Consider the following 27,407-nt stretch of genomic DNA (forward strand, 5'->3'; position numbering starts at 1 on the left):
CACACTCCCTTCACACACACACACACACACAAACACTGGGATTATGGATGAAGGGGAAAAACAAACTAATGATATCGTTCATTGGCACCCGTTGTCAGGATTTGATGGAAGATTTCCTTTTGTTTCCCAAGTCCTTTCTTTCAGGTTCTTTAATTTATTCATGGGAGGTACAGAGCTACTAGTTCACAAATGATAAAGTCTCTGACTTTTAGGTTAAAGGTAACTGCTTACAGAAACTGATGGCAGAAAACAGCTGGCTCTTTTTAGCTTCAGGTATTTTACTCAAGATGAGAGAGACACACCCTTCCTTCCTGAGGTCCTTCAATCTCTTTGATTCTCTGCTCTTTGTTTTAAGATGCCTCTTGGAACCAATAATTGAGTTAGCTGCCCTGATTCATCCATCTTTGGCCTGATGTGAAATTCTCTTTGTTGGTGCTCCTGTGAAATACCTTGTAACATTTCACTGTTTAAAAGGTGCTACATAAATGCATTGTGCACACCCACAAGCTGTTCCGCCACCCTGATGTCAATTAGACTGTTGTTGTCAGCCTTTGTGATCCACATTGGTCAGAATGCCAGAGACCAATTAGCAACCTGTTGCCAGCTTAAACTCACTTTGTATACACCCCATGGTGCCGGTCCATTGACAAACATCTCGTACAAGGCAGCAGTGTAAACATAACCAACAATGAGGCTCTGCAACTTGCTTTTTAAAAATACAGCTGTTCAATTCCTCAATCCTTTATTATAAAACAGTCCTTTTCCCAATTCAGTCCACAATTGAAAATAATATAAAATAAAATAAATAGTTTTTACAAGTATAGTATAAGTATTTAAAAGTAAAGAAACTTGTCCCTGTACTTAATATTTGTCCTGACCCTTATACAAAACTGATCATGGCTGCGTGAAGACAAGGTAATCTTAGAAATATCGGGAAACAATGCCTCATCAACTATATTCTTACAAATTAACAATAATTTTGTTCAAATCCAACAGATGCTGATCCTGGAAACAGAAATCTCCCAGCTAAAGACCTTTCTTAAATTGATGTATTTACACCTATGAACGTGACAGAAGAGCATTACATTTATGCATGAATTAACCATAACAAAATAACTTACCAGATTAGAATTTATTATGCACAAGCATGATAAATAAAAGGCTCACCAATCTTATCAAACTCTCGTAGGGTGCACTGCATATAATTAATATTTGCAGTTCTTGAACAATATTAATTTGTTAAATTTAATCATATTTTAATCTGTCCCAGTTTGGCAGCAACAGGATTTAAATTTCTAGCAATGAATTAAAATTTTCAATTAGACATTTTGAGTAATGATGAAACAGTGGAGAGAGACTGATTTTTTAAAAATATAGCCTAAAAGGCAATTTCCTTAAATGGGTATTTTAAAGGGATTCTCTGCATTCAGGAAGTGATGAACAATGTCTGCTGTACTGGACCTCTATTTCTACATGGTGGTCCAGGAAAAGTGATCATCTTGCTTACAAACCGCAAAGGCCAGTGCTTTGTCTGATGGAACAAATTGCATTTATGTAGCACCTTTCACACAGTGAAATGTTACAAGGTATTTTACAGGAGCACCAACAAAGAAAATTTCACATCAGGCCAAAGATGGAAGAATCAGGTCAACTAACTCAATTATTGGTTCCAAAAGGCATCTTAAAAACAAAGAGCAGAGAATCAGAGAGGTTTAGGGAGAGAATTTCAGAGATAAGTGCACATGCGGTAAAGGAGTGTCCATACTGGAATACTGAAGGTAATCGTTGACACACACCAGGCCAGAATTAGAGAAATGTATGATTCTTAAAGATTTGTAGGGCTGGAAGATGATACAGTGATTAAAAAAAGGTAAAAAACATGGAAGGATTTAAACTTGAGTAGTATGATGAAAGTTTATGACATTTCATTATTTGGATACATGTTTCTAAAGTGGATTTCAAATGATTTTTATTTTTAATTCTGTGAAGATTACTTTTTTTAAAAGGAAAGTAATTCACACCAAACAAATGCCAGGCAACACCCATCTCTTGTAAGGGACAATCTAACCATCGTCCCTTGATATTCCAAGGTGTTACCATCACTAAACCCTCACTACGATCATCCTGGGGGTTGCCATTGCCCAGAAGCTTAACTCAACTCAGCATATAAAGACAATTGATACAAGAACAGGTCAGAGGCCTAGGAATACCGTTGTATGTAACTCAATTCCTGCCTCCCCAAAGGTTGTCCACCAACAACAAGACACAAGTCAGGAGTGTGATGGAATACTCCCCACTTGCCTGGATGGATGCAACTCCAACAACACTCAAGAAGCTTGACACCATCCAAGACAAAGCAGCCCATTTGATTGGCACCACATCCACAATAATCCATTCCCTCCACAACCATTGCTTAGTAATAGTGGTGTGTACTGTCAACAATTCGCACTGCAGCAATTCACCAAAGATCTTTATACAACACCCTCCAAATCCAACACCACTTCTATCGAGTAGGACGAGGACAGTAGATACATGGGAACACCACCCCCTGCAAGTTCCTCTCCAAGCTACTCATCATCCGGACTTGGAAATATATTGCTGGTCCTTCACTGCTGCTAGGTCAAAATCCTGGAATTCCTTCCATAAAGGCATTGTGGGTAAACCTACAGCAGGTGGACAACAGTGGTTCAAGAATGCAGCTCATCACTACCTTCTCAAGGGGAACTAGGGCCGGGCAATAAATGCTGGCCCAGCTGTCAATGCCCACATCCCATAAATGATTTTAAAAATATATTTTGATCACAGAGTACAAAATGGCCTTTTCAAAAAGCATTTGAACTTAGTTAAACAACTAGCAAGCTACTGGGGGAGTGAATCACTGGGATAATAATTAAGTAGAATTTCAGTGAGCTACAGAAAAGACAGATGGCTTGGGACCAGAAGCAGTTTGACTTCAGAACAAATTCTAGCAGAAGGGCAGTATTTTTTAGTTTATGCAAGTTCCTAAGCTAATAGAGCTGGGAAGATGTTTTATGCTGGTATAGCAGTTCAAGAAGACAGGACTGTGTTTTCCTTCAAGTTCAGTGAGTAGGTGGTAACAGTTTGCATATGTGAGTAAGACAGAGAGGATTACATCTGGTGAATGAGCAGACAGGTGTCAAAAGGATACACTTGTGACCTCATCGGTTGATTACGAATTTTAAAGTGAATTTAGGAGTGATAATTCAATGGGTTGAATATCTGCAAGGATTATTGCTGAGAAAAATGGAACTGAATCTCACACTTTCTGCTTGTGATAAGAGCTTTCTTATATTATATATATAATTTGATTCTTTTGTGTAATAAACTTTCATTCTTCTACTAAAAGTGCTTTGTGTGAACATGTTCAGCAACTGACCAACATGCCACCAAATCACAAAAATAAAACTTATGGTCAATCAAGCCAGATTTCACTTTGGAATCTGACTTGTCTAGAATTACCATCAGGTGGCTTCACACATTGCACTTGGAATGAATGTCGTTCAGTGAGTACAGTAGGTTAAAATCAGGAAAACTGCAGAACAGTAGGGGTTGAGTTCACACTGTTGGGAGAATAGAGGGCTATGAGATTGCCAGGAAAATATTGAAGTAGTTGAAATTGAAGATAAGAAAAACATGGACTGTGATAATTGCAGAGAGTGCACAAAGTTAAAAAGGTAAAAGTAGGTGGTCAGGATGGTGATCAGGATGTACTGTCATAGTGCTATTATGGGCACAAAGAGAGGCCATTTGGTCCATCAAAACTATGCTAGTTTCTAGACAGCAATCCAGTCATTTCCATTCACCCCTTCTACCCAGAAGTCCCTCATGTGCCATCCTTTTGAAATTGGTACTGATTTCCTTTCCCACCACCCTCATACACCTTCATACACATTGTATAAGACATTCTTCGTAAAGAATGTCTTTTCCTATTTTTCTACATTTTTGATTGTGGACTAAAAGGACAGTTTTAACACTAAGGATTGTGGAAGGAATTGCTGTGCTTTTAAAAAAGCAAGTTCACTTTTCACTGAATGCCATTGCATATGGTGGTTACACTGCTATTTTACTCAAGCAGTGGGGAGGTTGTATGCAGATGGACTGGCACCAGGGGGTATATACAAAGTGAGATTTAGCTGACAACAGGATTGGCTTGTGGAGTTATAATCAGTTGTGGATGCCAGAGGCTATCAGCCTGACAATAATATCTGGTTGTCTCCTAAGTAGCTAACAGCTTGTAGATGTGCACAATAATGGCAGAAGCCTTGGGATTGCTGCAATGGACAGAAGATGTATCTTTCTCTCCAGTAAAGTACCTAAAGCCTGAATAAAGTTAGCTTATTTTATCTCACCAGTTGTGGTAAGTTGTGGTTATTAATCAGTAACTAAGAGGTTTTGCAATTAGAATGGTAATTGCCTGGACCTCCTATGAAGGAGTGGAAAAAGGCTGAAGAATGTAGATGGAAGAATAGCAAGTCCTAGCAAACGAAAGGATCATCTCCACAAACCCTGTGGACTGGCATCATTATTGAACTGCTTCCCCAATTTTGTTCCTTACACCTTTAATACCAATGTTTTTCTGTTTCTCTTCATCTGTGTGTGTGTGTGTGTTTAGGAGGGAGTTAGTGTTTAACTGGTATTGTTCCATGTCAACAGTTCATAGTTAGATTCTACATATTTGTAAGAAAAGTAGTTCTTGACTTTTCGTTAACTTCATACATCTGGTCATCATTTCTGTTAATCTGAGTCCACCTGGAAGGTAAATTGAAGATTATGCATACTTTGATAAAAATTTTAACTTTGGTGATAACTTCAGGAGTAATGGGGCTTGATATCCAGAGTGCTAGCCCAGTGTGGAGTAATAGCTTCCATCACAATGTAGGTCTTTCCCAAAACCTCAAATCTTTGCCCCCCTCAAATCCCTGCCCCTCCTTGAATTTACTTAACCCAGGGGTGGAAGCTCAGCTCAGAGTTAAACAGAACACTGAGGCTGTGAACGGTCAGACTGCCAGTTGCCAGGAAGGGAGGTGGAATAGCTGGAAATAAAATGGACACCTGATGCAAAGAAGAGACATATTACAGAGTAGGATCAGCACGAGTCATTCCAGTGAATCCAGTGACTTCCCAAACCTGATTTATTCTTGTATTCAATATCAAAGCCAAGGATCAGACTGTTTCCATCGAATCTCTGAGTCCAGCGGAGATTCATGCTACGTGCCTTCACCTCTCTGATCTCCAGCTCAGGTGGGTCAGGTGGCTCTGTGGAAAGGAAAGTTAAACAAAGTGTATGACTCTTTAAAATAAAGTGAATATTCTGCGAATAGCCAAGCTATGATATCCCATACTTCGCACTTCATGGATGCTCTGTCTACACTCTTCAGCATCTTGATTTCTGATGAAGAGCTTATGCTCGAATCGTCGACTCTCCTGCTCCTTGGATGCTGTCTGATTTGGCTGTGCTTTTCCAGCACCACACTTTTTGACTCCACCCTTCAGTATCTCCCATTCACAGCCTACTCCTTCACTTTGTTTGAATTATACAATTGAATCTCATTTGCCACTTTTCTGCCCAGCTGACCAGCCATCACTGAGCTTACAGAACTTAAAACTACTATAGCATTTTCCACTCTCCACCATGACTTGAAACATTCTAAAATCAGTAAATATTATTACAATATTCAACATACACACACAGTTTGTTACTTTGGGTCCAAAGCCAATGGAACAAAATTCAATTCCATCGCTCAGGAAGTCAACATTCCAGGTGAAAAGTTTCCAGGTGATTAGTTGAAAAGTTTCGGGCATAAGTCCTTAATCAGGAATGAGCGCCACACTTTTTGACTCTGATCTCCAGCATCTGCTGTCCTCACTTTCTCCCAAGGTCATACCTTAGATGATCATGAACAGCAATGAAGTTTATTGTTTTATTGAGGGCATCAGTTGGTTTGGACAGCTGGTTTGCAATGCAAAGCAGTGCCAACAGAGTGGGTTCAATTTCCACACCAGCTGACGTTACTACAAAGGTCTCTTCTTTAATTCTCCATGCCCCTGACATGTGGTGACCCGTAGATTAAACCACTATGAGAGCAGCCCTATAGTTAGATTATTAAGTATACCTATTGTTTTCTTAACCCCTACTTATCAGGAAATTTGAGACATGGATAGCAATTATGAGCAATTGACCTTTGACTGTAACTATCCCTTATCTCAGTAAACACAGTGCTGACATAATATATTAGCTTATGAATCAGAAATGAATGTAGGTTGCAATTGAGAAGGAGTTGGTAGCACGTGTATGCATTAGTTCCATTGATAATTGTGATGTGCAGGTCAGGTGAATTGGTCATGCTAAATTGCCCATAGTCATTAGTCGGACGGAAATGGGATTGGGCGGGTTACTCTTCGGAGGATCGGTGTGGACTGGTTGGGCCGAAGGGCCTGATTCCACACTGTAGGGAATCTAAATCTAAACCTAAATCTAATCACTAGGGTTCCGTACTATTGCAATAGTGAAATCTCAATATAGCCTTCACAAGTATGTCCTTTCATTGTTTAACTCTTTTCAATAATCTGAGCACAGTTTCTGGTGACATTCTCAATGCCTTCCCTGTGACTTTCTGGGCAAAACTAATTGAGTGATTGTAATTTTAGGTGGAGATTCTTGAGGTGCTACTTTACACAGAAAGTTGGATAAAAATAGTCTCACTTTCAGCTGAAATTGTGCTGAAGAAATAGAGTTGAAAGAGTGTAAACACGCTGTACTTTCTCCCATTATTGAAATGCATCAAACAGACTATACACGTGTGTAGACATAACAAATGGAATACCTTGAACAGTGAGTTGAATAAGTCCTCTGTCCTCTCCGTAGGAATTGATTGCGTGACAAGAGAAGAAGCCAGAGTCACCTCGGTCAGCCGGCGTGATCTACAGGAGACAAGCAAGCAAGCAATCAGACATAACTTTATCATTGTAGCAAACCGCATGCACTTTTTAAAAATGCCTTAGACTATAACTTATAATGTGTGCATTGTGTGTACAAACATTACTTATGGTAATCCAGTGGTTTTCATGATCATCGTTATTGATGCTATCTTTTTATTCCAGATTTATTTATTTCAAGTCTTTTAGCTTCCTTGGTAGAATTTGAACTCACATCACACACAACGCTCTGGCTAAAGGTTATTGAGAGAGCCACACAAACATCAGGAGGTTAGGAAATCCCATGTTCCTGTATCCCACACTGCCATCAAATCACCCCTTAAAAAGGATCTTCAAAGTATTTCTTTAATATAATACAGAAGACCCTCCCCCCTGCAATTAGCAATGTTTTCACCGAGGGCATTGTTAGGGATGAGTAACATAGTGTGCTTCCGTCTAGTAGATTGCTCCTTTAAAATGTGCATATGGAGATCTGTTATTTTTCAAAGCAATCATCGTGCTGACAGGTTCCTTTCCATTTTCAAAGATAAATGACAACTCAGCTACGAATGCAACAAGGGTGACCTCATTTAGAACATCACCTTTTGAGAGTCTCACAAAGTAGAAGTGAGTTTTTAAAATAATCACAGAGCAGGCAAAAACAATTGGTTACATATCAGGTTGTTGGATTGTTCGATTAAACATTTAATGTGGTCAATTCATCTTCAAGATTGGAACCCTTTGTCCACTGAAAGCCGAGGATCAATTCTAATCAGTGTTGAGGCATTTCTCACTTGTGATTCAGTCTTAATCAGATCTCACAACTTTAGGAAGCTATGTGCTGATTAGAATGAGACTTCAGCAGGATACTGTGGTCTGCTGCTAAGGAGCAATTTTCTCAACAATAGCTTCTTGTTCCTTCCAACGGTGCACAGAGAGCACAATTATAGAAGCACTTCTTCCAGTGCAATAACACAGTCTCATGCTAGCCAAGGAGTTAAAATGATTCTTGGGTAAATAATCAACTGTAGCTTTGGTCACTTGATGAAAACATTCCCATCTGCTGATGTGACTTGTCATTTTTCTCCTTTTTTCGGAGGGGAGGCAGTGACTTGGCCAGCATGTTGATTTCCTCATGACTTTGCTGATCACGTATGTCTCTACTAACCTTTACATATTAAAAGTGCGACTTTTTCATTCACTAATAAAGATTTCTCCTTAAAATGGCTGCCACGACCATTAAACAATGGTTTTGGGGATGAGAGATTTGGAACAGAAGATGTCAGAAAGTCAGTCTGTTTTAAAATAACGCAACGGTGCATTGATGTTCCTTTAAACTAACTTGCTATTTTCTGCATCCTCAAAACCCATTCCATTCTCCAAGGTGATTAAGACCCAATTTTGGCATTACTCTGTCTTGATTAACCTCATTTTCTAACATAACCTATTTATAACCTGAGGGATTTGTGCACATTGAACGTTGACCCTTTTAAAACCACAATATTGAAAAGCCCTGCTGAATGGACACAAACTACAGGAGAATACATAACGAAATTATCCAACAAAGGACACAGTTTGCAGTATTCGGGTGGAATTCATTAAGATGCATGCTTTAACCAGAGTAAATGTGGATAACCCTTCACATAATCTAGAGCTGACAAAACTGAAACTGGCCACTCAGCCCAACTAATATGTCTATATAAGCTTTTCTGATCCCTGTTCACCTGACTCTTTGAGCGTAACCCTGCTCTCTATCACATGTTCATATACTCCTTTTAAACGCATCACTGCTATTCACTTCAACCATTCCATGCAAGTTCTACAGTTTAATTATTTTGTGGGCATAGGAATTTCTCCTAATTTGCTTGTTGGACTCATTAGTGACGAAAATTCATTTTATGACTTTCAGATTTGAACTCTCCTACGACTGAAACATTTTATTCACATCATTGTACAGCCACAGCATGGTGGCTCAGTGGTCAGCATTGCTGCCCTACAACGCCAGGCACCCGGATTCCATTCCATTCTTGGTCTGTGTGGAGTTTGCATGTTCTCCCTGCGCCTGTGTGGGTTTCCTCTGGATGCTCCATTTTCCTCGCACAGTCCAAAGATGTACAGGCTAGGTGGATTGGCCATGGGAACTTCAGGGTTACAGTATATGGTGGAGGGGTGGGATGCTCTTCAGACGGTTGGTGTCGACTTGATGGGCTGAATGGCCTGCTTCCATGATGAAGGGAGTCTATGATCCTATTCTATGAAATGGCCAGTTTCCATACCATAGAGGTTCTATAATATCAATTTTTTTTTGAAGAATTAGATCATCCATTTAAATGTAACTGGATGCTGTGAAGGCTAATGGAACCTGACAATGCTCCTGCTCTAGAACTAGTTATGCCCCTAGCCAAGCTGTTCCAGTACAGCAACAACACAGCATCTCCCAACAATGTGGAAAATTGCCAAAGTGTAGTCTCTGTACTAAAGAGCAGGATGATACCAACCAGCATCAGCTACTGTTCCAACAGTCTACACTTGATCATTAGTAAAGTGATGGAAGACCTCATCGATACTGCTGTCAATTTCCCTTGAATAAGCTGCTCACTGACACTCTGTTTGGCCTACGTCATGGGCACACAGTTCTTGACCACCTTACAGCATTGGTCCAAACATGGACAAAAGAGCTAACTCCAAAGGGGAGATGAGGATGACTGCCCTTGACATTTGACCAAGTATGGTATTAAGGAATCAGTGTGAATCAGAGGGAAAGCTTTTTGCTGTTTGGAGTTGTACCTTATGCAAAGGAAGGTGTTTGTGGTTGACGGAGGCGAATCATCTCTGCCCCAGGACACCACCGCAAGTGGTAGTGCCCCAGCCCTAACCAACTTCAGTTGTTTCATTAATGATCGTCCCTCCATCATAAGGTCAGGAGTGGGGATGGTCGTTAATAATTGTCCTATGTTCAGCACCAATTGCAGCTCCTCAAAATGGAAGTAATATGTGCTCTTATGTACCAAGATGTGGGCAACACCCAGGCTCGGAAGATAATAGGCAAATAATATTTGTGCCACACAAGTGCCAGGCAAAGACCATCTCCAACAAGAGAGGATCAATATGTTGTCCCTTGATGTTCAATAGCATTGCCATTGCTAATTCCTCACTATCATTTGCTGAGGGTTACCATTGACCCGAAACTGAATGGCCAGATATATAAATACTGTGACAACAAGAGCAAATCAAAGACTGGGTGTTTGGACAAATAAATCACCTCCTCCCTCGCCAGTGCTTGTCCACAAGACATAAGGAAGGAGTGTGATACTTCCCATGTGCCTGGATAAGTCCAGGCCCACTCAAAGAGCCTGACACCCTCCAGGGCAAAGCAGCCTGTTTGATTGGCACCACATCTATCATCTTCAACTTTCAACTTTCTTCACCAGTGCACACAATCCACAAGATGTCCAGCAGTAAATTACCAAAGGTGCTTTATAACAGCACCTTCCAAATCCACAACCTCCATCACCTGGAAAGATAAGGGCAGCAGATATGCGGGAACACCACCACCAGCAAGCTCCCCTGCAAACCACATCCCAACCTGACTTGTAACTAAATCACTGTTTCTTCATTGTCACTATGCCAAAATCCTTCATATCAGCAGTGAGGATCTGCCTATAACCTAATGGCTGCAGCAATTCAAAAAGACAGCACCACCATCTTCTCCAGGGACTGACAGATGAGTAATAATATTGCCCTAGCCAGTGATGCACACATTGCATGAACAACTAAAAGAAAATCCTACCTTCAGAGTCGAGACAACCTCTTCCCCGTTGTCCTTTGTAGCCACTGAATATCGGAACATTCTGTCTGGGTCAATTACTGTGTCCTCCTTCTCCCAACGAATAATGATTGGTCGTTCTCCACGGGCTGTGCAATTAAGTTCCTTGTTCTGGCCTTTAATGGCAATGGTGGTGTTGGGGTGAGAAGTTATCATTGCTGGGACTGGAGTGAAGAAAGACACAATTATGAAAGGCAAAATAAGTAACAGACCCTACTGAAGTAGGTGATGGGACCAAAGAAGCTGATCATTGTCCTACCAATGGCTAAACTAGTGTCACTATGATTAGTCAAGAGCTATACTGCACAGAGTTATTTATTTTTCAATAAAATGCATATATTTATTTATGGAATGTAGGCACTGTGTTCATTTCAACATGTATTTTCATTCTGTAGCACCCCTTCATTCATAGAACCCTACAGTATGCAAGCAGGCCATTCAGCCCATTGAGTCCACACTGACCCTCCGAACAGCATCACATCCAAACCCACCTTCCTACCCTATCCCCACCTCCTTAGCCTATCCCCAACCCCTTACCCTATCCCCAACCCCTTACTCCAAACCCAACCCCATACCCTATCCCCATTTTCCTACCCTACCCCCAACTGTTTACCCTAGCCCCATTTCCTTATCCTATCCCCATTTCCTTACCCTATCCCCAACTCCTTACCCTATCCCCATTTCCTTACCTTATCCCCATTTCCTTACCCTATCCCCAACTCCTTACCCTATCCCCAACTCCTTACCCTATCCCCATTTCCTTACCCTATCCCCAACTCCTTACCCTACCCCCAACTGCTTATCCTATCCCCATTTCCTTACCCTATTCCCATTTCCTTACCCTATCCCCAACTCCTTACCCTATCCCCATTTCCTTACCCTATCCCCATTTCCTTACCCTATCCCCACTTCCTTACCCTATCCCCAAATCCTTACCCTATCCCCATTTCCTTACCCTATCCCCATTTCCTTACCCTATCCCCAACTCCTTACCCTATCCCCATTTCCTTACCCTATCCCCATTTCCTTACCCTATCCCCAACTCCTTACCCTATCCCCATTTCCTTACCCTATCCCCACATCCTTACCCTATTCTCTGCATTTCTCAAATCTAAACCAAATAACATACACATCCCTGAACACTATGCGGCAATTTAGCATGGCCAATCCACCCTAACCTGCACATCTTTGGACTCTGGGAGGATAGTGAATCACTTGGAGGAAAACTACACAGACATAGGAAGACTCTGTAAACTCCACACAGACAGTCACCCAAGGCTGGACTCAAACCCACGTCACTGGTGCTGTGAAGCAACAGTGCTAACCACTGAGCAACTGTGCTTCCACAGGTTGGTAGAGAGCTCTCGTCTTGGGTCACAGCAGTTCATGTTTCCAAAGCTCTGTTGAGAGGGAGTTTTGGTAATAAAGAGATGATGGATACATGTCCAAGTCAGGGTGGTGTGTGATTTTGAGGTAAACTATATCAAAAAGGAAAGTGTTTCAAGTCCCAATTTTTGCATCAGCGGATATCATGGGCCAGCTTTTAAAAATAGGGTAGGGAACTGAATGCCTGGATAAAATCCAGGTGTAAACCTATGTTGCAATTGTGTTATTCATGTAACACCATGCACATTCAGGAGCTGGGCCTAGCTGGCACAAATAGCAAAGACAGACAGTGCCTATCATGGGGCCTACGGCTACCTTACATTGGCTTAAAACATCCTGACAACCAGCGCTGTGGAAACATCTTCACCACATGGACTGGCATGGCCGATGAAAACAGCTCACTACCATCTCATTAAGGTGATATAGGTGTGGGTGATAAGTGTTGGGTTTGCCATCAATGCCTTGCTAAAGAGAGCATGCTCCTCAGAGGTCAAGATAAAGGAAAGTACTCATGCAGGAACAAAAGACTTACAGCATTCAACCCCCTACCACCAATAGACTTATGGAGCAGTAGCTCTCAACTAATAAAAATATTCAGATGCCCCGACAATAAACCTGATAATGCAAGCATGCACGAGAGTCAGAGTTTGCCAATGTTCCTGTGAAAATGTCATTCTTGCCATTCTGTACTTAGCAATAAGCTCCTAAAAGTGTTCAATAGGCCATTAAATCAGAGGTGTGCAGGCTCCCTTTACCAACACTGAAAATTATAAACTGTTCCTGAGGCATTGCAATCTGGACACAACTTCTGGGACAGTAATTACCAAATTGTCCCAACCCTGTTGATCTCTCACATCTTTGCTGCTAAATTGAGCTGGGCCATAGATTCATAGAGTGTACAGCATGGCAACAGACCTTTCGGTCCAACTCATCCATGCTGACCCAATATCCCAAATTAATCTAGGCCCATTTTCCAGCATTTGACCATAATCCCCCTAAACCCTTCCTATTCATATACCCATCCAAAAGTTGTAATTGTACCAGCCTCTACCACTTCCTCTGGCAGCTCATTCTATACACGCACCACTCTATGTGAAAAAGTTGCCACTTAAGTCCCTTTTAAATTTTTCCCCTCTCACCTTAAACCTAGTTTTGGATTCCCCTACCCAGGGGAAAAGACCTTGGCGATTGACCCTATGCATACCCCCATGATTTTACAAACCTCTATAAGGTCACATCTCAGCATCCGACGCTCCAGGGAAAACATCCCCAGCCTATTCAGCCTCTCCCTACAGCTCAAACCCTCCAACCCTGGGAACATCCCTTGTAAATCATTTCTAAACCCTTTCAAGTTTCACAATATCATTTCTATAGCATGAAGACCAGAATTGCACGCAGTATTCCAAAACCAATGTCCTCCCACAAGAATAGAGGGAAATACTCAAAACTATTGCCCCATGCTGCTCTTACATACCTCAGGTATAATAGTCAATAACATTGCTGTTGGCTTGGAGTCACATGTAGTCCAGACTGGTAAGGATGGTAGCTTCCTTCCTCAAAGGCATTAGTGAAGTAGGTTTATTCTTACAACAATTCATGCCAGCTGTCATGGTCACCATTATTGGAAATAGCTTCACTTTACAGGTTTCTTTATTGATTGAACCAATGTCCTTAGAGCATTAGTTTGAGCCTTTCAATTATTAGCCCAATGTCATTATCATTACGCCAGCTTCTCCCTCAAGCAGCTGGTTACCTGTGCATTCTTTTGCCTCTTGACTTTAAGTTCACAATGACAGAGAAGAGAATAACTATTAAATAGCACTTTTCTCACACTCAATAATGGATACCCTGCATAACCCTACATTTAAGGTCTTTATAATGCGTTCAGGCGATACATTTCAATCCTGACCTGAATTAATCTAATGAACCCACCACCAGAGTGAACAGAGAGTGGAAGCCTAAATCAAGCTTCATGAGATGAATGATTTGAAAATGCCAGTGTTGGACTAGGGCATACAAAGTTGAAAATCACACAACACCAGATTATAGTCCAACAGGTTTATTTGGAAGCACTAGCTTTCAGAGCACTGATCCTTCATCAGGTAGCTGTGGAGTATATTCCACAACCACCTGATGAAGGAGCAGTGCTCTGAAAACTAGTGCTTCCAAATAAACCTGTTGGACTATAACCTGGTGTACTGTGATTTTTAACCTCATGAAATGAACATCACTTGGTGTTTTTGCCAGTTGCTTGCGAGAAACAAAAGGGATTGGTCAAGGAGTTAGAAAATTTAATGTCCACACAATACTGTTCAACACAGATGTCTCTAAATCAATCTGAATAAAACACTAAGACCACTCAGACATTGTCCATTGACATTAGTAATTCTGGGAAAGGATTTTCTAAATTTTTAACAAATCAATTAAACAATTACTGAAACAGTAATGAACACATCAATTTAGCTCTTTGCCTTCCAATATCTGCCTGCGTATCAAGGAACAGTACTCTGATAATTGTCTCAATATGCAATGCAATTGGACAGCCTTCAATGCTATTTGGGTGTCTCTGCAATTGCACTAATTTCTTTCTACATTTTACATATTATTCTAAACAGAAATGACACTGTTAGCCAACCATGGGGCCCAGAGGCAACTTGTGCTCCCTCAGAATTGAGCAGGACTCAAACCTGGGGGGTTCACCTTCTCCAAACAGACTACACTCTACATTCTGCAACACTTAGCATGTTAAGAAAGCTGGAGGGAACAAAGTGCAAGTGCAAACAATGAGCTGAGGTTGAGGGATTCCAGAAAGTTGTAGCTATTTGCCATCTTTTGCACATTCTAATCAGAAAGTGGAGGTGGTTCTTATGGGGATCAAGGGCTATGGGGAGAAAGTGGGAGAATGAGGTTGAGAAACTTATCAGCCATGATTGAATGATGGAGCAGACTTGATGGGCTGAATGGCCTAATTTCTGCTCCTATGCTTATGATCTTATGGCTCCTAAGGAACTCACCCTATTTCAGGTAACTGAGCGGAATAAACTAAAGATCACTGTTAATGACCTAAACACACTGCAGTTTTTAATTACCAAGGAGACGGTGTTCTTTTCTGTCCAGCCCACTTTTATTTCAGCTTCAAATTACATCAAACAACCTGCGCATCAATATAATGTTGATTCATAATTTCCATCTTTTTTCAGATAAATTTAGATAGCAACCTCACTTATCCTACCACGAACTAATGAAAACCTTGTTGTCTTTCCAATTTCGCCTTGGTTTAGCTTGATCAGATTGGTTTAACAGAGGCACAAGAATGTTGCAGCTTACAAAGCAACCTGACATGCCTGGAAGGGGAATAGGCGACAGACAGAAGCAACTAGATTATAAAACATAAGCGAGAGCAGGGCATTCAAATTAGGTGAAAGTGAGGATTGCAGATGTTGGAGATCAGAGTCAAGATTACAGTGGTGCTGGAAAAGCGCAGCAGGTTAGGAAACATCCAAGGATCAGGAAAATCAATGTTTCGGTCAAAAGCCCCTCATTCCTGATGAAGGGCTTTTGCCCGAAACATCAATTTTCCTGCTCCTCGGATGCTGCCTGACCTGCTGTGCTTTTCCATCACCACTCTAATCAGGGCACTCAAATTAGCCCATCTAGTTAATCTGAAATAAAAGCCGAAACACCAGATTAGACAATGAATGGAAAGGGGTTTATTGCTGCAGGTCAGGCAGCATCCGAGGAGCAGGAAAATTGATGTTTCGGGCAAAAGCCCTTCATCAGGAATGAGGGGCTTTTGACCGAAACATTGATTTTCCTGATCCTCGGATGTTTCCTGACCTGCTGAAGGATTTCTAAGAACATGATTGGGAGTGAAATGGGTGCCTGTGGAAATTAGCACACAATGAGCAATCATGAATTGGAAACCACCACTTTCACACAGTTTTCACTCAGGACAGCGGTATCAGACATTCAGCCCATAGTACTTATGCTGGTTCTTTTGTGCTTGTAATCTCTCTGTCAGGAAGATTAGAGAAGCCAAATATTATTTAAATGGAAAAAGACTGCAGAAAGCTGCAGCTCAGAGGAATTTGCCAAGCCCTTGATTACAAATCACAAAAGCAAGTAGCAAACAATTCAGTGGGTAATAGGAAAGGCAAATTGAATAATGGCTTTCATTCAAAGAGAAAAGAGTATAAAAATAGAGAGGTTAAAAATAGGAATACAGAAGCAGACCACATCTAGAAAACCATGAACATTTCTGTCTTCCTTATTTAAGTAAAGATATATTGGCATTGAAGGCAGTCCAGTGAAGGTTCACAAGGTTGTTGCTGGATTTGATGGGGTTTGCATATGAGGAGGATTTGAGAAGGTTGGACCTGTATTCACTAGAGGATCAAAGAATTTGAGGTGATCCTTAGGGGGCTCTCAGGGTAGATGCAGAGAGGTTGTTTCCCTTGTTGGTGAGTCTACAACCAGAGGGCATCATCTCAAAGTGAGTGGTCACCCATTTGAGACAGAGATGAGAAGAATGTTTTTCTCTCTGAGGGTAGTGAATCTTTACCATAGAGGGGTGTTGAGGCTGGGCTGTTGAGAATATTAGAGTTAAAAATCACACAACACCAGGTTATAGTCCAACAGGTTTATTTGGAAGCACAAGCTTTTGAAGTGCTGCTCCTTGCTCTGAAAGCTAGTGCTTCCAAATAAACCTATTGGACTATAATGTGATTTTTAACTTTGTCCACCCTAGTCCAACATCTCCCAGGCATCTCCATATCAAGAATATTAAAGGAGGAGAGAGACAGATTTTACTCAGTAAGGGGATCAAAGGTTATGGGGGAAAGGCAGGAAAGTCAAGTGGAAGATTATCAGATCAGCCATGATCTCATTGATGGTGTGAATGGCCTTCTTCTGCTCTTAACATCTTACCGTCATTTTCATTCACTATTTTAAAATGTTAGAAATGCTATCTCTTCTGATTCATATTTTGGAGGAGCTGATGTTGGACTGGGGTGGACAAAGTTAAAAATCACACAACACCAGGCGTTGTGAGATTTTTAACCTGATTCATATTGTCCAACTTGAGAAAGGATGTACTGGCACTGGAGGGGATGCAGAGGAAGTTCACTAGGTTGATTCTGGAGTTGAGGGGTTTGGCTTATGAGGAGCGATTGAGTAGAATGCATCTATACTCATTGGAATTTAGAATAATGGGGAGGGGGGGACTCTTATAGAAACATATAAAATTATGAAGGGAAGGGATAAGATAGAAGCAGGGAGATGGTTCCCACTGGTGGATCAAACTAGAACTAGGGGGCATAGCCTCGAAACAAAGCAGACTTAGGGCTGAGTTGAGGAGGAACTTCTTCACTCAAAGGGTTGTGAATCTGTGGAAATCCCTGCCCAGTGTAGGAGTAGAGGCTACCTCATTGAATGTTTTTAAGGCAAAGATAGACAAGATATTTGAACAGTAAAGGAGTTAAGGGTTATGGTGAGCAGGTGGGTAAGTGGAGCTAGGGCCACAAAAAGATCAGCCATCATCTTACTGAATGGCGGAACAGGCTCGAAGGGCCAAACGGCCTACCCCTTCTTCTAGTGCTTATGTTCTTATGTCCCCTGGTCAAATCCCTGTGCTTGAACTATAAGATTAAAGAGGATGTCAAAGTCTGAAGAACAGGTCTCAGAATTCCATACATTGGGAAATCTGATGTCTATGATCAGGCTCTGACCAGTTGTTGAATCAGCTGATACAACCTTTGTTTGGCTAATGGAGAATTAAATTATTCATGTCCTGTTTGCATTAAATATTTTAATTAGTAATAAAATTAATAATGAGTCCATAAACTTTAATGTACACAGAATAGTTGCTGCCTTTGTTTTGTGCTTAGAGAGGCCATTCTATGCAGCTTGCTACACGAGCTACATTGATTACAGTCATAAAACCTTCCAGAGCGTAGCCCCAAGTGAACTGGATTGTACTCCAGTAAGTGAAGGCAGCAGATTACATTGGAAATGGGCAGTTAATCTTACTTTAGGAAAACAAATTCTGCTTTCAGGAAAGCCATTCTTCATCCTCGGAGTGAGAAAGGACACTAATGTATTTTGCGTCCTGGGAATGGAGGATTGGCAGAAGGCAGTGGGGCGGGAAAGTGGCGGTGGGGGTATACTTTGCCTTGTTACTATGGCTCATCCAAACCCTAATACATAAACAAAGGACCCTGCAGATTCATGCGCTATGCCACTGGTAATAGTGGAGGGCGACATAGATTTGACATTCTCCATTAAGCAGAAAATGGAAAGCCACTGTCAATTTTTCTTCCAATTCTTTCAACTTCCTCTCTGCAAAGTGTCACACTTGGAGTTTCGATCCAAACTTAGAGACAACCTCTCCATGGGCAATGACGTAAAGAGAATGCAGGCTAGCTAGGAAGGTGCAAGAGGCATTGTGATGAAGCCCACCTCCAGAACCGATCAACAAAGAGCTTTCACTGGATTCGAAAGGTTAGCTCTGCACCCTCCCTGAATTTTGCCAGCAATTTCTGATTTTGTTAAAGAGCTTGCTGAGATGCAGTTCCATTTTCAGTGCAGTGATTGACCCAATGCCTCAGAAAAGGAATGAAAGACGTTTCCAGCTGCTGGCACATTTCTAAATGCCTCAGACTTTGACGTGAAACTATCATCATTCAAGAGGGCAGAACGATTGAGAGGGCTGGGGGAATGCATCAAATGACAGGAGGCACATTTCAAGATGAAACTCCTAGTCTGCTATGACAGTGACCTTCTCTGCTCCTTAAGCTCAGTTCCCTCAGCCCTTTATATTGCTGATGGTAATGGTGGCAACCCATTCAGATCACCATTTCCCAAGATACAGTCCCTTTGAGCAGCATTTAGCACCTTTGATTCTCAATTTGAGTAAGACTTGCTAGTCCTAAATATGTTGTTAATTGTGTATATATATTTGCAGATAGAAAGGTTCCACAAACAGCAACACGATAATGAGCAGATAATTTAAGTTAGTGCTGTTGCAAAGAATAAGACCAGAACACCAGTGATAACCCCTTTGCTCTTCTTCAAAATATCACTGTGGGATGTTTTGTGTTCACTGCAAAGAAGAAACAGGGCCTTGCCTAAAAAGTGACATCCCCAGGCAGTGCAGGGCTCCCTCATTACTGCACTGGATTTTAAAGGAGGGGCTCTTTTTCCTCTCTGAGAAGATGGGTAGGGGTATTCTTACCTACAATATTATTTATAGGGTTGCATCACCTGACACCATCAGAAAGTTCTCATTGCACTTACTCAAAGTTCTGTGCATGCGCCTTTTTGTAAACGCCCTGCCAGGATAAAACATGGGCGGTAATCGAGTATACACATCAGGCATCTATGATCAGGACGGAATAACTTCAACCTAGTTATAGCTCTTTGCACATACCAAGAATAATTTTCAGAGTCAAAAACATGAACTTCTGATAAAATGTATTGATGAACAGCACATGGGAAAGAAAATGCACTCTCGTAAAACTACCCTCAGTCCTGAAAGTGTGACAGAAGGGCAAAAAGTGCAAGAGAATTGCCCTCAATTCATTTCAACCTCCCCTCTCCCCTCACTGACCACTCACGACAGAAAAGAGACTAAGCTTTGTTAAACTTGGGGAAGTGAAACATTGTCGAAACTGTGGCCCATTGATTCTCCAATTTTGTCTGGACAACCAGCCTCAACTCACAAGTTGACTAAACATTAACGATTTTCCGGCTTTGTTTCATTTTCTCAAACATTCATAAGCGTCTGCTTCCTATAGCTCAAAGCAAATTCTTTCTTCCTTCTTTCACAAGAATGCAGCCTGTTACTTCTGGATCAGGATCCTGATAGATTTTAGCCTTTTGTTCTCATTATTTATTCATCCGCTATCAACAGTACATTGACTGAATACAAGGGATGCTTTTTGCTGTCATGACTGAGCATCAGACATGAGGTGGGAAGAAAGGCACTGTGCGAAACAGTTCAATCAATAAAGCACAGCACCCTCCTGGAGCTGATATTGATCCAGAAAACAAGATGTTGTCAAAGTACAATGTAAGTGGCCATTGGCTGTGAAATTACTTATAGCTTATCTAGCATTGACTGGCCGACTCCTTGCACTGCTCTCCACTTAATGTGCCCTTTCCAATGCAATCTATTATCCTGCTTGCAAATAAAATAGATTTGCATGAACTCTGCCTGAAAGTTCCTTATTGCTGATAGAGCGGACTACTTAGATTTTGTCAACTACGGCTGTCGTAATTATATAGCAAAGTGCTTGAAGAGATTTGGCAGCACACTCTTCCAGACTAAAACTTCCAAACTCCAATTAAACAGCAATGTGTCCTTGGTATTCCTACTCCCCTCAGTGATTTTCTGCTCCTCTTCAGGTTGGGTTTTCTGATTATCTTGCCAAGCTTACTGTACTCATCACTGTCCACTGGACAATGAGTAGACATTGCCCCCTCTCATTTGGACTTCCTCCCAATGTTAAACACTCTCTGGTACCTTGTTGGGTTCTTCATCTGCAGTTCTGAGTAGCTAATTAGTGTGGGACATTAGGAGGAAAAGGAAGACTCAACTCCATGTTTTCTTTATTATGTTTTTATGGGATTTGGTGTCACTGACTGGGCCAACATTTATTGTCCATCCTTAATTGCCCTTAAGAAGGTGTTGATGCGTTGCCTTCTTGAACCACTGCAGTCTATGTTATGTGGTGCACCGATTGTACTGTTGGAGAAGGATTTCCATTGTTTTGTCGAAGCAACACTGAACAAATAGTGATATATTTCTAAGTCAGGATGGTGTGTGACTTGGAGGACAACTTGCAAGTGGTGCTGTTCCCATACACGTGCTATCATTGTCCTTCCAGAGGGTAGAGGACACAGGTTTGGAGTTGCTGCAGTGATGATTATCCATTATATTCATGCTGCTACTCCTTGTCAGTAATGTAGGAAGTGAATTCCAAAGGTAATGCACGGAGTGCCAATCAATTCAATTGACTGTCCTGCAAGAGACAATACCAAATTAAGCCTGAGGCACAGACCAACCACCCAGACAGCCATTGTTTGTGACAGGCTTACACTACAGAAAGGGCTACAAAGCAAAGTCAGACAGAATTACAGGCAGCAGTACATTCCTACCCAATGAGCTCAATGCATCCTACACTTGCTTTGAACAGAAGGTCAGTGAAACAATGTCACCTGCTCCCAACAACCTTGGGTGCACCTGTACCCACAGTCGCTGCCTTCTTGAGGGGGAACCCAGGGAAAGAGACTGCCCTTGGATGGAGTCACTGGCTGTTCACTCAGATCCTGTGTGGACCAGCTGGCGGAGTATCGCTGACATAAAGTCATCGAGTCATAGAGATGTACAGCACGGAAACAGACCCCTCGGACCAACCCGTCCATGCTGACCAGATATCCCAACCCAATCAAGTCCCATCTGCCAGCACTCGGCCCATATCCCTCCAAACCCTTCCTATTCATATACCCATCATAATAACTCTTAAATGTTGCAATTGTACCAGCCTCCATCACGTCCTCTGGCAGCTCATTCCATACACGTACCAACCTCTGTGTGAAAAAGTTGCCCCCTTGGTCTCTTTTATATCTTTCCCCTCTCACCCTAAACCTATGCCATCTAGTTCTGGACTCCACGACCCCAGGGAAAAGACTTTGCCTATTTGCCCTATCCATGCCCCTCATAATTCTGTAAACCTCTATAAAGTCACCCCCTCAGCCTCTGATGCTCCAGGGAAAACAGCCTCAACCTGTTCAGCCTCTCCCTATAGCTCAAATCCTCCAACCCTGGCAACATCCTTGTAAATCTTTTCTGAACCCTTTCAAGTTTCACAACATCTTTCCGATAGGAAGGAGACCAGAATTGCACGCAATATTCCAAAAGTGGCCTAACCAATGTCCTGTACAGCTGCAACTTGACCTCCCAACTCCTGTACTCAATACTCTGACCAATAAAGGAAAGCATACCAGATGCCTTCTTCACTATCCTATCTACCTGCAACTCTACTTTCAAGGAGCTATGAATGTGCACTCCAAGGTCTCCTTGTTCAGCAACACTCCCCAGGACCATACCATTAATCTTTAACCTCTCCATACTACAGTATGAGGTTCCCATCTGTTTCAAGAAGACCACCATCATCTTGGTACTAAAGAAACATCATGCAGCGTGCCTCCATAACTACCATCCGCTGGCTCTGACCTCCATAATTATGAAGTGCTTTGGAAGGTTTGTCATGGTTCACATCTACTCCAGCTTCCCACGTTGCCTTGATCCATTGGAGTTCGTCTTCTGGCTCAACAACAGATGCCATCTCCCAGGCCCTACACTCATCCCTGGAACAAACCTGGATTACAAAAGTACCCAACGTTAGGCTCCTACTTATTGACTACAGTTCTGCCTGCAACATTATAATTCCAGATGTAGGTTTGCTTGCTGAGCTGGAAAGTTCATTTTCAGATGTTTCATCACCCTACTAGGTAGTATCTTCAGTGAGCCTCCAGACGAAGCACTGCTGATGATTCCTGATTCCTATTTATATGTTTGGGTTTATTTGGATTGGTGATGTTATTTCCTGTGGTGATGTCATTTCCTGTTCTTTTTCTCAGGGGGTGATAAATGGGGTCCAAGTCAATGTGCTTGTTGTTAGAGTTCCGGTTACATCCAGAACCTCAACCTGAGCTACAAATTTCAAAACTCGCTAACATTATAATTCCAAACAAACTCATCTCTAAACTTTGAGACCTAGGTCTCAGCTTCTCCCTCTCTAACTAGATCCTCAATAACTTGATCCATAGACTGCAATTAGTAAGAATAGGTGACAACACCTCCTCCACCATAATCGTAAACACGGGTGACCCGCAAAGCTGCGTACTCAACTCCTTACTATACTCCTTATGCACTCACAACTGTGTGGCCGAATTCTGCCTCAACTCCATTTACAAGTTGCTGATAATACCACCACTGTAGGTCGGACCTCAAACAATGACGAGACAGAACACAAGTCAGAGATAGGGTGGTATGGTATAAAGACAACCAGCTCTCCATCAACGGCAGCAAAATGAAGGATTTGGTCATTGACTTAAGGAAGGAGAATGGAGGGCAGGCCTCTGTCAGCATCAATGGTGCTGAGGTGGAGATGATCGAGAGTATCAAGTTCCTAGGAGTGATGGTCACTAGCAATCTGTCCTGAACCATCTGCATCAGTACAATGGTCAAGAAAGCACAGCAACACCTCAACTTGTTTAGAAGGCTAAGGAAATTCGGCATGTCCACACTAACTCTGACCAATTTTTATGTATGCATCATAGGAAGAATCCTATCCAAGTGCATCACAGCTTGGTTTCGCAACTGCTCTTCTCAGGATCACTGGAAACTACAGAGAGTCATGAACACAGCCCAGACCATAACACAAACCCACCTTCCATCTATTGGCTCCATCTATACTTCCCATTGCCTTGGGAAAGCAACCAACATCATCAAAGATTCCTCCCACCCTGGTTATACTCTCTTCCACCTTCTTCTTTTGGGCAGAAGTTATACAAATTTGAATACATGTACTAATGGATTCCAGAGTAGTTTCTTCCTTACGGTTATCAGACGTTTGAAAGGACCTCTCAAATTAATTCTGATCTGTCTCTTTCTCTCTGCACCTCCTCTGTGGCTGTAATGCAGTATTCTGCACTCTATTCTGTTACCCTGATGCACTTTATATGGTATGACCTGTCTGCATAGCACACAAAACAACACTTTTCACTGTATCTCAGTACATGAGACAACAGTCAATCAATCATTATTAACTGCTCACCCAAGGATGTTAATGGGGGGACAAGAGGTGTGAGTGCCAATGGTAGGGATAAACAGCAGCATTTGCCCAACATGGGTCATGGCATTTAGCAAGTATAGATGATGTAAACTGCTGGATTATGATTGTAAAGGTTTAGTTACAAAACCCTTTAAACACAACTCCTAAGGCAGTAACGAAAGAATGGAAAGGTTGAGTTCAACAATTTTAGTTGTCGGTTTAATCAGGATTAAGATTGATGCCAGAAACTCCATGGATTGTCACATTACTAAAGTGCCCTTCCCTACCATAGTGCCTCAATCTTCACTGCATGCTTTTAAAAGCAACTGCTTTACATGCTGATTCTTCTGCACATTTTGCAAAACTAAAACTTTTTGACGCTGAGGCAGTTTGATAAACTGAATTTCAAATTCCCATTTCAGACTCTTTTCAGCAAGGTGATCCAGTCGGTCAGCCTTGGAGCAAGGGGAGAGGTAGCTCTGACGAAATAAAGTGGTGGAGTTCCATACCCCTAATAGCTCCCATGAAAACAAGCTAAAGCCTACAATGCGCTCAGCATCACTTCAATTTCAGGGCAGGTCATGGAAAAGGATCTATCCCCTTCACCGTCAGGACTGACCACCTGAAGGTGCTGGGTATTTGGTTCGGGGGGGCTGGGGCGTGCACCAAGACCTGGGAGGAGCGGATCAGGAAGATGAGACAGAAACTAGGCAGATGGGGGCAACGGTCGCTCTCCATCGCGGGAAAAAACCTGGTCATCAGGTGTGAGGTCCTCTCAGTATTGCTATATGTGGCACAGGTCTGGCCTATCCCCAGGACCTGTGCCGCCGCAGTCACCCGGGCCATCTTCCAATTCATTTGGAGATCAAAGATGGACCGGGTCCAAAGAGACTCTATGTACAAAGACCGGTGCAATGGGGGTAAAAACATGCCCAATGCCACCCTCACCCTGATGGCCACCTTTGTGTGTGGCTGCATCAAGCTGTGCGTGGATCCCCGGTACGCAAACACCAAGTGTCACTACGTACTGAGGTTCTACCTGTCCCCGGTGTTGCGAAGGATGGGCCTGGCCTCGCTGCCGCGGAACGCTCCGAGTCGTTGGACCGTTCCGTATCACCTGTCCTTCATGGAGAAATTTATGAAGAAAAACACCTTTGACCACAAGTCCATCAGGAAGTGGTCAGCACGTAGCGTCCTTGAGACCCTTCGGGAAAAGGAGACGGCGGATCCTGTCGAGCGGTTCCCTGAGCAGACTGTCAAAGCCATTTGGCAGAATGCCTCATCGCCAGAACTTTCCAACAAGCACCAAGACGTGGCTTGGCTGGTGGTGAGAAGGGGTCTGCCTGTGAGATCCTTTATGCACGCCCGGACTCTCTGCCGCACCGCACGCTGCCCTCGAAGTGGCTGCGGGGGGGACGAGACTGTCACACACCTCCTTCTGGAATGTGCCTACGCAGAGGAAGTCTGGAGAGGAATGCAGTGGTGCTTGTCGAGGTTCGTCCCGAGCAGCGCCGTGATGCGGGACTCCGTGCTCTACGGCCTGTTCCCCGGGACTCACACCGAGACGAACATTAACTGCGCCTGGAGGATCATCAACTCGGTGAAGGACGCTCTCTGGGCGGTCCGAAACCTGTTGATCTTCCAGCTGAAGGAGTTGACCCCGACCGAGTGTTGCAGACTGGCACATTCCAAGGTCCAAGACTACGTGTTGAGGGACGCGCTGAAGCTTGGGGCAGCTGCCGCCAAGGCGCGGTGGGGAAAGACCACCGTGTAAGATCGGCCTGCCTAAAGAAGAACAGGGGGCCCATGCGGACGTTTTTTTGGGCTCTGCTGATGCCACAGCCAAATATATGTACAAGATTGAAAAATGCACAGGATTGTAAATGACAAGGATAAATTCGAATCTGTGTTTGTAAATGTGGACAAATGTATGGCATGATCAAATGTACAGACCATCAAATCTTTTTATGAATAAAGTATATTTTTGAAATAAAAAAAAAGGTCATGGAAAAGGATACTCACAACTGCAGGTTAAATGAGAACTCTGTTTGAGTTGTGTCTGCTGAAAAGCCACACACAATTATAGTCAAAACAGTCAAGGCCTGCTTCAAAGAAGGAAATTAGGAGTCACAGAAGAAGATTTAATCCTATCATTGAACCTGCTCCTTTAGTTGTCCATATTCAAAACGTTACGGACTCTACCCAACCATTCAATCCCTGAAGGATTATCCCCATGTTTGTGGAATTTTAAGCACAAATTGCATCCTACGTAAATCAAAGCCTCTGTGGTCTATTGCACTAGTTTGATAAACATTGCATCGGAAGGAACCCCGGTGAACAAAACCATCAAATATAAATGCAAAATAGTGCTGGATGCTGGAAATCTGAAACTGACACCGAGAATGTTGGAGGAACTGAGCAGGTCTGGCAGCACCTGTGAAGAGACAGTTAAAAATTACCCATCACCAGGTTATAGTCCAACAGATTTATTTGGAAGTATAACCACTTGGAACACTGCTTCTTCATCAGGTAGCTAGTGGGGCAGGAACATAGGGCACAGAATTTATAGTGTCCTATGATCCTATTCCACTAGCTACCTGATGAAGGAGTGGCGTTCTGAAAGCTAGTGCTTCCAAATAAAGCTGTTGGACAATAACCTGGTGTTGTGTGATTTTTAACTTTGTTCACCCCAGTCCAACACCAGCATCCCCACCTTGTGAGAGAGGGGCAGAGTTAACATTTCAAGTCTGGTATGACTCTTCAGAATAGTTCTGACAAAGAGTTATACCAGATCCAAAATGTTAATTCTGCTTCTCTCTCCACGGATGGCACCAGGCCTGCCGAGTTTCTCCAGCATTCTCTGTGCTCGTTTCAAACTATCAAGTGTGTTGGTTTGTGAGATTTTATGGATGGTTAGAAAATTAATTTTTCAGGCATTTGGAAATGTGATGGTAATGTCACTGAGCTCATAATTGAGAAGCTCAATCTAATATTGTGGGGACAAGGGCTCAAATCCCTATGTAGCTGATGGTGAAAATTGAATTTAACACAATCTGTAATGAAAGTTAGTTTAACGCTGAACACACAGCCTCTATTGATGGTAATAATCACCCAAGTGGTTCAATAGTGGCTTGCTGAAAAGGATATCTGTTATCCTTAGCTGGTCTGACTCACACATGACTCCAGACCCACAGCAATGTGATTGACTCTTAACAGCCTTCTGAAATGGCCCGAGGAAACCATTCAGTTCAATAGTGCCTAGGGATGAACAACAAACACTGGCCTCGCCAGAAATACCTACATCCCATACGAGAGTGAATGAGAAATAATGTTTACAAAGGAATTGACTTCTAACACAATCTAACCAGGAACTAGTTTTGCTGACAGCCATAGAATCTTGGAGATGTACAGCACAGAAACAA

General features: G+C 42.4%; 1 protein-coding gene across 1 annotated transcript in view; it reads right to left on the reverse strand.

Moving 5' to 3' along the window:
- dscaml1 (Down syndrome cell adhesion molecule like 1) overlaps nt 1–27,407 on the reverse strand; it is a 584,291-nt gene that overhangs the window by 142,270 nt on the left and 414,614 nt on the right. Inside the window, exons 12-14 of the mRNA XM_072593321.1 lie at nt 10,727–10,926; nt 6,846–6,942; nt 5,149–5,277 (exon numbers count right to left, since the gene is read on the reverse strand). Of these exons, the coding sequence (XP_072449422.1) occupies nt 5,149–5,277; nt 6,846–6,942; nt 10,727–10,926 (426 nt within the window). The remainder of the gene's footprint in view (nt 1–5,148; nt 5,278–6,845; nt 6,943–10,726; nt 10,927–27,407) is intronic.

The sequence above is a fragment of the Chiloscyllium punctatum genome, chromosome 23, assembly GCF_047496795.1.
Source record: "Chiloscyllium punctatum isolate Juve2018m chromosome 23, sChiPun1.3, whole genome shotgun sequence".
In the NCBI taxonomy this organism is placed as follows: Eukaryota; Metazoa; Chordata; class Chondrichthyes; order Orectolobiformes; family Hemiscylliidae; genus Chiloscyllium; species Chiloscyllium punctatum.